This window comes from Limulus polyphemus, unplaced genomic scaffold, assembly GCF_000517525.1.
Source record: "Limulus polyphemus unplaced genomic scaffold, Limulus_polyphemus-2.1.2 Scaffold6667, whole genome shotgun sequence".
Taxonomy (NCBI): domain Eukaryota; kingdom Metazoa; phylum Arthropoda; class Merostomata; order Xiphosura; family Limulidae; genus Limulus; species Limulus polyphemus.
In genome coordinates this window covers 24959-36902 of record NW_013672277.1, presented here as the reverse complement: position 1 = coordinate 36902, position 11944 = coordinate 24959, and the positions used below count along the sequence as shown (strand labels likewise).

Genomic DNA, 11944 nt, shown 5'->3' with positions numbered 1-11944 from the left:
CTTTTTAATTCGTTAACAGATGTGTTAGTACTGTGATAGGGAATTCATTTACGTTAGTAATACATTGGGTTAAATGAGTAACTTCTTCATCAAGTGTTTTTCTGTGGTGCATTTAGTGTACGCTAAATTTAGGAGGTTTTTAGAATGTTCAAGTTTCTGGTGGATTACATGATTAGAAAACCAGTTTATGTAATTTCCTCTGTATGTTTTCTATGAATTTTAATTGTGAAGCCTTGGAGAATTCGTATGATTTTAAAATATCATTGGGTAGTTATTTTCATTTTCAACTGCAAATTGTGTATATTATATGCTGTAACGTGTAAAACATTCTTATCATACATAAGCAAACTCAAACGAATCTTTACTTAGATTTAGGTACACAGTATAAAAGAACAATAACTATTTAGTTGTGGTGTACAGAAAGTGTGACGTGATTTAAACATTGTTGCATTACAAACTGAACTTTTATCACGATTGTACATTGTAAAAATGCGCGATATTTGGTTATTAAAATATATATACATGAACTCACGCCACATTACAAAGATCTACATCTTTATTCAAAAGCTATATAGTAAGTTATGTAAGCCTGAACATTTATTAACGTAATATTCAGTGTAATCATTAACGAACTACTGACTTTCCTTGATAGATTGTTTAGATAGAGTATTCCGAAAGAATTGTGCTCGAAAGACTGTAGGCCTAAACACCTGAAGCTAATAATGTTTAAAATTGGTGATGGTCCACATAACGCAAAATGTTGGTTTTTATTCCCACTGATATAAATACCTCTCTCTGGGTTCTAGTGCACCTTACATGATACTTTCTACAAAGATTAATCTTAAACCAGACAATGTCTTCATTTTCAGTGCTAATCACTGATTTCTGGTTACTGTATTAGGATCACCTTAGGTCTATTATTTGTATTAGAAATCCTATATCATCAAGTATACACCATAATCTGCCATGTACACAGTCAAGTTTTGGAGTATTTCATGAAACAAAAATCTTGGTCAACTTCTCTCACTTTCTTGAATATCTGTCTGATGCTTGAAATCTCTTGGGTAGAGTTGGGCAATTAATTTGATTAGTCACGTAAAATAATGAATTAATCAAAATTAGTGTTTCTGATTATTCCAACTATCCAAGACATCAAAATATTGCTATTGTGATTTCTCATTACTTGATTAATGAGCCTGATGACTGATTAGTGAGTTCCACTAATTGCCCAGATCTGCTCTTGGGTCTCTCCTTTCTCAAATCTTGCTTGTTCTCTTTGTCCATAGCTTGTCATATCCTCTCATCAATACATGTAAAAGAAACTTACTTGAATGTAATACCAGTTCTATTGTTCCAACATTCGTTTTTGTTGCCTTTCTTCATAATTATAATAAAAACTACTGTCTTTCAGTCAGTAAACCACTCTTTCTTTCCTTTTCAAAACCTTGTTTCAGAGTCTATGTAATGACTGTACGCTTTCTTCCCTACTTGCTTTTATTAACTCAGTAGAACTTTTCTTCTCACTTAAAGTACAAATTCTCACAATACTCTGCCTTTTGTTGTCTTCTCCTTCCATTACATCATGATCTTTAACTACATTTAGTCTTGGTGAAACCTTTCTTTTTTCAGGTTGTTTACAATTCTAAAGAAGTACTTTAATTTGTTATTAAGACTACTTTCATCTAACTGCTTGCATTTTCATTAATGATAGCCTGCCTATCTACCCTAGTTTGTTTTTGAATTATTTTATTCAGATCTCACATGTTCTTTTCTTCCATAGCGTAAACACCCGACTCTTTTAGCTTTCTTTTCACATTTGCTATCTCTAATACCGTATGGAAAGCCATCCTATTGATTTATTGGCTCTTTGTTTAGGTACTCCATTTTGGGAGTTTCCTAATCATTCATAACTTTTCTGGTGTTTGTTTTTCATACTTTTACAGAAGCTCTTATATATTTTACATAAGTTCAGAACTACAGATCTCCTTAAAAATACTTACTTTATCATTATAAAACACTTTATGATTTATATTTTGTACTTTTTAAGCTCTATAACTAAATCCTTCAATGTGTATCATAAATTAATATACCACCACATGGATCATGGAAATCAAACACATCTTTAGCAATGCAGTTTAATTTTCTTTATACATCATTTTACAATGGTTAACTCCATTATAAGCTTAGTCATTTGTTTGCATACGAGTTTCTGAGGGCATCAGTGAATAGGAAAGTGCTTTTAATCCAAGCTTCCAAAAGTTTCTTTAGATTTAAGATTCAAATGCACAACAATTACTCTGAAAAAAAATATTGAAACTTCAGCAATCTATAAATCTTAATTTAAAATATGCACCTTGAAAATGGAGTCCTAAGTTACTGAGCAAGACAAGACATTCTGTATGACATTACTTCTCTACAATACTGACAACTTCCTATCAAGAACATTACTATCTACACAATAGTGACAACTTTCTAATTAAAACATTGCTATCTTCACAAGACTGTCCACTTTTGAGTAGAACATTATTGATCTCCATAATACTGACAACTTCCAGACTAGAACATTACTGATCTCAACAATACTGAGTCTTCTGACTAGAACAATACTGAGTCTTCTGACTAGAACATTACTGATCTCAACAATACTGAAAACTTTCTGACTCTAGCAATTTGGATCTCCATAACACTGACAACTTTCTGACCAAGACATTACCGATCTCCACAATATTGACATCTTTCTAACTACAACATTACTGATCTCAACAATACTGACAACTTTCTAATTAAAACATTACTGATCTCTATAATACAAACAACTTTCTGACTAAGACATTATTGATCTCCACAATACTGACAATTTACTAAAAGTTAGAATGTTCTCTATGAATATTATAATTGTTCTTTAAAAAATATTTAACCACAAGTACCACACTAGAATGAAGGTCATAATATCATTAGTTCAAAAAGTATTTTGAAGTTTATTTTTAAAAGTAATACATACACATTCTTCAAACTTTTTATCACCAGGAAAAGAAAGTATATTGTAATACAGATTACAAGATATTACTTGAATGATGTATATAATGGATAGTTCCATGTCAAAATATTTGAGATATTTTGATACTGTGTTTCATGGAATGGATGAAAAGGACTGTTCACTGCCAAGTCTCAGATTAATAAAACCAAAAATATATAGAGCTTTTATTTTTATTAGAAGAATGAAAAATAATGGGTGACAATGTTCTTTTGTTATATTTTTGAAATCATGATTTATAAGGTATAACTAATGCTGTAAGAACACAATGAAAATTAGCAGAAACATTTAAAATATAAAAAAAGCATTATTTCAAAGAACTTGGGGGTATTGTTCTCATCATCAGTCTTACATCCTGAAGGTCTTATCTTGATCTCTTCTTTCGATTTCAGAGATTTTTCCAATTTCTTCAATCTTTCTTTGAACAATTCCTGGAACCAGAATATCAAAAACTTATTAAATTAAATCTGTAGGTATTAGTGGTGTGAGTTTAATTATCAAACTTACAAAAGTTGTGTTACTCAAAAATAACAGCTTCTAGAGAAAACAAACATGATTTAAACAACCTTACTTAAACAATAGTGGTGAAAGTAACTTTAATTTCTTACCAGTATAGAAGTATTGTTTCACCCACACACACATTTTATACAAATCAACACTGCTAATTTACTTGGACCGAAGTTTTAATATTTGAATATACATAGTTAATACTATCAGGTACTACAGTCAGTAGAAAAAAAATTAGTCCATTTAAGTTTGATTTGAAAACATTTTTCAGGTTGAAATGGAATCAAAAATAGGACCTAAATCATGTATGTGCATCCCTCCTGACTAGAAGTACAGCTTTAAGCACAGTGTGTTTTATAATAATAAACATAACACCTAACAATATTGATAAAAAGTGTTTTGACAAGTTTAACATAAAATGGCTTTGACGAAATTATTTACCAATACAGTGTATTGGTACTAAAATTCTTATCGGTATGCTGTATTGGACTGTCTTATTGCTTTGCAATATTCATTACATACATCAGACAGACAGATCTTTAAATTTAACCACATTATAAATTAGGTCCAGTCAGTGATAGAGATAATATTTGATTACCTGAGTTCTGTTCAATCCATTGTAGGGCATCCATATGAACACTGAGAATCTTTGACATCTGTTGCATCTAAAACCAAAGATAAAGATTTACAAAGCAAACTTCTTGTATTTATTCAGTAGTCAACTTTTTTTAGTAAGTCTTATCTTTATAACTATAATTATTTTTCATACACTTTTCAAAATTTAACAACAACATTGAAAGTTGAGAAGAATGATTCAGAAAAAAACAACAAAAATAATAAAAAGTAAATTATAAATTACCTAAAGTGTTGAATTTCTTAACAGACACAAAACCTGCTCAGGAATCCAATCATTAGTAAGTTTAATAAATGTGTTACATAAACTGGTTCTTAATTTACAGCTTAAACATAAATTATGTTGAACAACTGAACATTTCAAATTTCTGTACATTCACCTACTGAAGCACTAAAAACACTGGAGATCAAGTTTATTCACGACATTTATTTTTCAATTAAAATGTATCAAAAACTACTTACAGGATCAACTTCTTCCTGGCTTTTACTGGAAGTGTTTAGTCGTTCAATTATTTCTTTAATATCCTCAGCCATTCTCTTTAGCTGACCATCAATGTTTTCAGCTAGATGATATCTATGAAACAACACAAGTCTATTGGTTTTTATCTAAAGTTAAAACCACTGATATCAAAGACTAAAAATTAAGTTTTTACAGTACCATATGGTATGTGGTATTCAAAATGCTGAAGATGCTTTGTTAATAAAACCAGAAAATATAAAATTACATAAACAAAAAACAAAATGGACACGTTAAGTAAATATGACAAACATATAAACATTTTTTTTGACTTTCCTCAAACAAAAGTGAAGCAAACAGATAGAATGTAGTGTTAATTAGCAGAAATATATGTCACTACTGCTAGGACATTTCACTATGAAAAAAATACACAAGAACAAACTATGCATGGCTGATGAGGTGAGGGAAAAATCTGAAATCACAGAGGATAAAGACATGTGCAAGAACTTAAACTGTTCTTTATAAAGATCTAACCTTTATTCTGATACAAGAGCTCTGCTTTCATTGAAAAATAAATGTGTATGCTTAAGCCTCACTTTCATACCAATTCACATGTAGTGACAACAATCATATGTTTAGGTTTTGACCCAGACATATACGTGTATATATACATTTAACAATAAAATTATGTTAACTGCACATAAGTTTCTGTTTCTGTATTATTAAAAATGACTTGAAGCACACACACACACATGTATATATATATACATATAAACAAACTAGATGTACTTCTGAAGGGTCCTTGAAAGTGTTCTGTTTCAAGAGTAAATAAAACCAAAATTCAGAGTAACAAATATTTTTATTTCTTGCTTTTGAAGTTCATATGTCATGCTGTGCTGTAGCCTATAGAGTGCATAATTCTTCTTGTGATTCATGGCATGCACTAGTTTTGCTGACATCATGACAGTACAAATTGCAATGTTAAGTGTCCCTTATGTGATGCCATTTTAGTGGCTACTGACTGACAGACAGACAACACACTACTGTATACTGGTGTGAGTGATTAAATCAAGTGACCCCTCTATGCAGCTTTCGGATCCCTTTCGGGGAAACAATACTTTATTAGAAATACCAATAGAAAAAATAAAATACTTCATGATTGATTTTTTTTCACTGACAGTTTCATTAAACCAATCACGGATGAAACAATAAAGATATATAGAGAATCCATTTCTCCTCCAATCAAAACAAAGATTTCTCAGTAAACTCAGACCACAATCATTCCTGAACACTGTGGAAAATGTTGCATCCTTGATGAAGCAAGTTGTAGCTTGTATATATCTGACTATCAATCATCCAGTTATTGATGATCATAAGAGTACTAGATCTAAGACACAGAGAAATCAGTCAGTGAAAGCATGGAATTTATAGAATATAAAAAAACAGACAGCATTTTGCTCTTTAAAAGTCTACTATAATTCCAACTAGAAATGACTCATTGTTTCTAACTGTTCCTTCTGTTTATAGCATGAAGCCAGATTCTGGCAGCCTTGGTAAAATCATCAAAGATAGGAGTATTATATGAAGAACACTACTGTAACACTTTAATTTTCTATTGCAAAAAACAGCTGAACAGATACATCTACTACTCACGTGTGTTCTCTTTCCAGGTCTGCATGCTGTTGAACTGAGAGATGTGGGGCTGACTCTACACTTTTCTCAAGTGGCACCAACAACTCTTCTAATTCTCTCTGTTGGGCTACAATAAAATCTAACTCGTGGTCCAACCTCTGTTGATCCAGCTTTACCTTTTCCACTGCTTCATTCAAAGCAGTTATCTGTTGAAATATCAAAATGTTTTATCAGAACCTGAGTTTATAATGTGAAAAGTCAAAAGCTTTTCTTTATGAAGTTGAAACCATTACAATTATCACTACAAAATAAATGTTATGAGTTTTTAATGTTTAAAGATTAGCTAAAAAGCTTCAATCTTTATTGATTCTCAGCCTTTAGCAGCACCAATCATCCATACAGTAACAATGTCAAGTATTAATATAGTGGAGAATATAATCAGTGTTTCTAATGACATGCAGTTGAATAGTTAATAAACAGATGGTACTTTAGAATATCATTATAAAACATTAAAAGGATAACAGTGTCGTACATCACTGTATACAAGGTACTTCAAGATGTTACATTGTAAATGTTGTCAGAAAAAAACACTAAGACGTGACTGTTCACAATAATAAGAATACTATTAACTTCAAGTCACTAACTGCTAACCTTCTGACCATTTGAAATAAGTAAACGATCCCATGCATTAACTTGGGTAGCTTGGTTAAGAAATGTTCTTTCAAGTTCTTCAAGTTCCAACGTCCATTTATTGATGGATTCTTCTAATTGCCTGAAGTTCATTGTAGTAGCAGGTGTAGCAGTAGAAACTGTACCTCTGTATATAAAGATTCACCAAAATTACAAACCTCTTTAAATAAGTTGACTGGGTATTATTATTATTTTTTTTAATGTAAGCAATACCTTACACTACTATACCTATTAAACACACTTTAGCATAGATAAAACATAGTTCTAAAATACACAAAATTTAAGTAATATTTTGCACAAATAAGGCTATTTCCTGCTGCTTTCATGTTTTAAATCAACCCTATTTACATCAATCATGCTATAAATATACTCAAGTTATTACGAGTTAGCATTCATGTTGTTTGAATTTCCCACACTAACATCAATTCTAGTATGTAAAGATACTTTAGTTGTCACCTGCTGACACTTGTCTTCACTGTCCTTTACTGACACCAATCCAAGTGTACAGGTATTCAACTTACCACCTCTTGACTTTTGTTTCCTTCCAACTAACCAAGGCTTTCAGATTTTTCCAATCCTTATGCATCTCAAGATACCACTGTCTGAGCTTGCTTATTATGATTGAAGCACAAGTGTTTATACTTTAACCATTGCAGTGTATAACTGTCATATGATACCATTGTCTGAGCTGACTTATTATGATTGAAGCAAAAGTGTTTATATTTTAACTATTGCAGTGTAAAACTGTCATATACCATTGTCTGAGCTGACTTATTATGATTGAAGCAAAAGTGTTTATATTTTAACCATTGCAATGTATAACTGTCATATGATACCATTGTCTGAGTTGACTTATTATGATTGAAGCAAAAGTGTTTATATTTTAACCACTGCAGTGTAAAACTGTCATATACCATTGTCTGAGCTGACTTATTATGATTGAAGCACAAGTGTTTGTATTTTAACCATTGCAGTGTATAACTGTCATATGATACCATTGTCTGAGCTGACTTATTATGATTGAAGCAAAAGTGTTTATATTTTAACCACTGCAGTGTAAAACTGTCATATACCATTGTCTGAGCTGACTTATTATGATTGAAGCACAAGTGTTTGTACTTTAACCATTGCAGCATGTAACTGTCACATGTGTCACTTTTTGACTTCTTAGTTTAATGATGAGAGAAATGAAACACTTTTACAGATTAATTATTACATACCATTTTCTTGGGCCTTCTTTTGGTTTGCTGGAAAATAGCAATCTTTATTTAGACCATCTATAAATGGTGAACTGCTGGACTGATTGTTACTAAAACTGGCACATACTCTTAGGGCCTCATGGGGGGGGGAATCTGACTCCACTGTGTTCCCTATGCATTGAATTGGTATGTCAGCTAGTTATCATTAAATTATACAAATATTTGACAGAAAAGTGTCAATCCAACATACCTTTTACAAGTTGGTGAGAAAGATAACTGCTATTTGTCTGTCTGTGCTCAATTATGTAGCAGAGCTTAAGATCTATAGAGCAATTGAAAGGTATAGGATCATGATTTCATTTTTTTTTAGAGTGTGCAAATTACAATAAATACTGAAATATGAATAACTACAACTGCGAATTATGGTTGGGTTATTAAATACAACATAAAATCATGGAGAAATAATATATTCTCCATACATATACTTATGACAGCAAAGCTGCACTAGTTCTAAACATTATACATAACTTTGAAGAGTTGAGAATGATTTCCAGAATTACACAAGTATTCTTGTGAGCAGCATTAAAAATTTATCAACACTGGCTCATATAACACTGCTGAACCCATTTCAAATCAGTAGCTTACCAAAAGAAATTCAATGCATAATCTTAACTGTACATCTAAAATTATTTACTAATGGTTGCTGGTATTAATCTGCCATAGTTGTGAAGCCAATCAACACAACAACAGAACATGGAGAAGTTTGTATTATCAAATAAAAAAAAAAAGATTTTCCAAACATAAACCTTACAAACTATCAATGTTATTTCTTGATAAGTTACTTCATTAAACTTGACTAGCAGAATGTTTGTTCTTTTGTCATAGTGTGTTTCTGAAAAATCCTTTTCGTTTATAATTGGTGCTATACAAAAGGAATAAAATCAAATAGTCAAAATTAATCATAATTAGAAACTGTAGGAAGATATTATGTGGTGACTAGTTTAATAAATTCTTTAAGGCCAGTACTGTAACATATGTCAGTATATTTATACTTCCTGTTATTTGTCAAAGGTCGCAGTACCTTCTGCCAAGCTAAGATCCTTCCAATTGATAAACAGTTCCTTTAAGCATTCTATGAGTAGCAGAACTCAGACCATACACTGCTTTGGTAAAACATTAGTTAATATTGAGATATCTCAGTAAGTGATTAATCTGCTGACACTATGATTTCAGATAGGTTGAATACACAAATAAATACTTGTCTCTCAATCACTGAAACTATATTAAGTAAAAGATCATATAAAGACAGGAGCATGTAGTTTGTAAATCCATGATTGGGTAACTTAACACTTATTGCAAAATCCCTGATGATAGTCCAAACAAATATGCCCAAAATATGTAGCAAAATATCTTTGTTTTCCCATAATAAATAATTGAGGTTTAAACGGTGTATTAATTTTACTAATTAAATACAAAAAAAGATACGTGAGTAAAAACAATTATATCAGTTTCATGAACTCTATTAGCTGAAGTTACTTAAGCATGGATCAAAAACACTTCAACTAAGTGTTGGATTAATTCTTCTATTAATTTAGTTGGCTGTGAGTAATATTCTCACAGCTTATGTGTTATCATTCAGTCAGTATCTTCTCACAGTTTATGTGTTATTATTCAGTCAGTATCTTCTCACAGTTTATGTGTTATTATTCAGTCAGTATCTTCTCACAGTTTATGTGTTATCATTCAGTCAGTATCTTCTCACAGAAGTACCACTTCATATTAAAGTCTTAATAAATGTGCTTTCCTAGTCAAAAGAAAAAAGCTATTGTGGATGAGCAGAAAGCTCTGAAAGTCTTACTATAATGGACGTAGTGCGTATATACGTATCTATCTATGTAAGTGACCGAAATAATTAATACAATGTGGCACCATAAAAAAAAATCCATAGAAAAAAAGTTCACACTTTGGGTATTCAAGGTTCAGGCAATTAGAAAAATAACTGTAGTATGTATAACAACCATTTCTTTATAATAGAAACACAATTTTAAGTAAAAGTATTCTCCTCAAAACAAGAACACAACTTTCACTAGGACTGTACATGAGAGTTTGATTATATCTTTACTGATGTAATTTTTAAATGTAGTAATGAGAAAGTGGAGTTCTTAAAAAAATATTTTTTTTCAATAAATGGTACTACTTTTAATACAATAAAACATTACAGTTTATATCAGTAAAATTGATGAAAATTTTGAGTTCTGTACATTGAATTATTTTGATGCAATGAGTTGCATATGACTAAAGAGCACAAACTTAACACTTTTCCTGTGCATTAGTTCCAAGAAAAAAATCTTTTTTTTAGAAAAAGTTTAAATTTTTCTAAATTTTTTCAATGACGTATGAATACTGCAATTAGTAATTACTAGCACAAACAGCCACCCATAGGATGGCATTTCTGCTAATTTTACTAATCATAAACAAACAAGTTACTTGAAATAATTTGTTATTTTAAAAGTAATTACAATTATAAAGAAGAGCTTACTGAATTTTGAAGAAGTACATAAATTGACATAGTGGATAAAATTCTAATGCCATATTTAGAAATAGAAGAGAAATTTTATTAAAACATAGCACAAATAAATAAAGCAATCAGTATATTTTATTAAAGTAATTTTTCCGTGAATATTGCATCTGTCTCAACTTTTTAAATAAGGTTTTTGATATAATCATTACAATTAAGTTACAGATGTAGAGTATATCTAGGTTTGTAAATGAATTTTTATGAATTTCTTAATTAAACAATTTAGTAACTGTATTTTCTTTCAAATAAATATTTTTTCTTAAAATTCTAATTCCTAAAAGATTACAAATTGAGTTTTATTAGACTTAAGTTTAATCATTCATTTCTACGCATTTCTATTGGCTGAGCATCTGATACTAGTTTATTTCAATTTAATAACTATTGTTCAGTTGGTCATGTGGGCAAATGGTTCTCTCTAATCAAGAATCTTACTTATTATATGCCATGCCCTAACACACGATTGTGTCAAGACTGGACATTGTTACTTCCAACTGGTGTAATGTTTTTAAAACATTTTTCCTGATTTACTGTTAAATAGAAATAGCTAATGATTGTATCAAATAAAAAAATACTTGGAAATTTTACTTTAACCCTCATTAAATATTACTCCATTTTTTTTCTTTACTTTAACAAATTATAAGGAAAAATTACTATGTATAATTGCACTAATCTTTTAACTCTTTCCATACGGGTCAAAGGCCATGTCATCACTTTTGTTGATTTGCATTAACAATTTTATTGAACTACTATTTTATAAATTTATGTCCATAAGTTTGGTATCAAACTATATTATAATTCAAATTTTAACATTATTTAATTTCTTAAATTAGGAACTCAAATTACCGATATTGACAAGCTAGAATGTAAAATAAGAACCTCCTATCTTTTCTATTTGTTGAGATATCACTCATGTACTGAATGAAATACAGTGGCCACGCTCATCTCTTTCCATTTTTGGAAACAATCCCTTATACATAATTAAATATATGACATGTGAATAACCAATCAAAAGCTCAGAATGTCCCCTTCGTGGTTTTATCAGCTATTTTAAAGTGTTAGGATGACATCTCATTCTTTCGAACCAAGATTTCAAGAAAGTAGGTTGTGTCTTTAGTCTACTCGAAATTTCATATTTTTTTCAGACCAAAATACAGCTTAGTTACCAAGCTTGATAAATTATAGTGGAATTCTATGGTATCGATATAGTAATTTAT

At 30.4% G+C, this 11944-nt stretch overlaps 1 protein-coding gene across 4 annotated transcripts in view; it reads right to left on the bottom strand.

The window, feature by feature from the left end:
• Positions 1-2119: 2119 nt before the first annotated feature.
• The window catches only part of LOC106473950 (nuclear pore glycoprotein p62-like), a 32349-nt gene continuing 22524 nt past the window's right edge, over positions 2120-11944 (bottom strand). For 3 of the 4 annotated variants that reach the window (XM_013934639.2, XM_013934640.2, XM_022402335.1), the window contains 5 exons: positions 6915-7080; positions 6285-6469; positions 4637-4748; positions 4140-4206; positions 2120-3465 (listed from right to left, as the gene is read on the bottom strand). In XM_013934639.2, coding sequence (XP_013790093.1) covers positions 3383-3465; positions 4140-4206; positions 4637-4748; positions 6285-6469; positions 6915-7080 — 613 coding nt within the window. In that variant the 3' untranslated portion in view covers positions 2120-3382. The remainder of the gene's footprint in view (positions 3466-4139; positions 4207-4636; positions 4749-6284; positions 6470-6914; positions 7081-11944) is intronic. The other variant, XR_002613817.1, reaches the window with a different exon arrangement.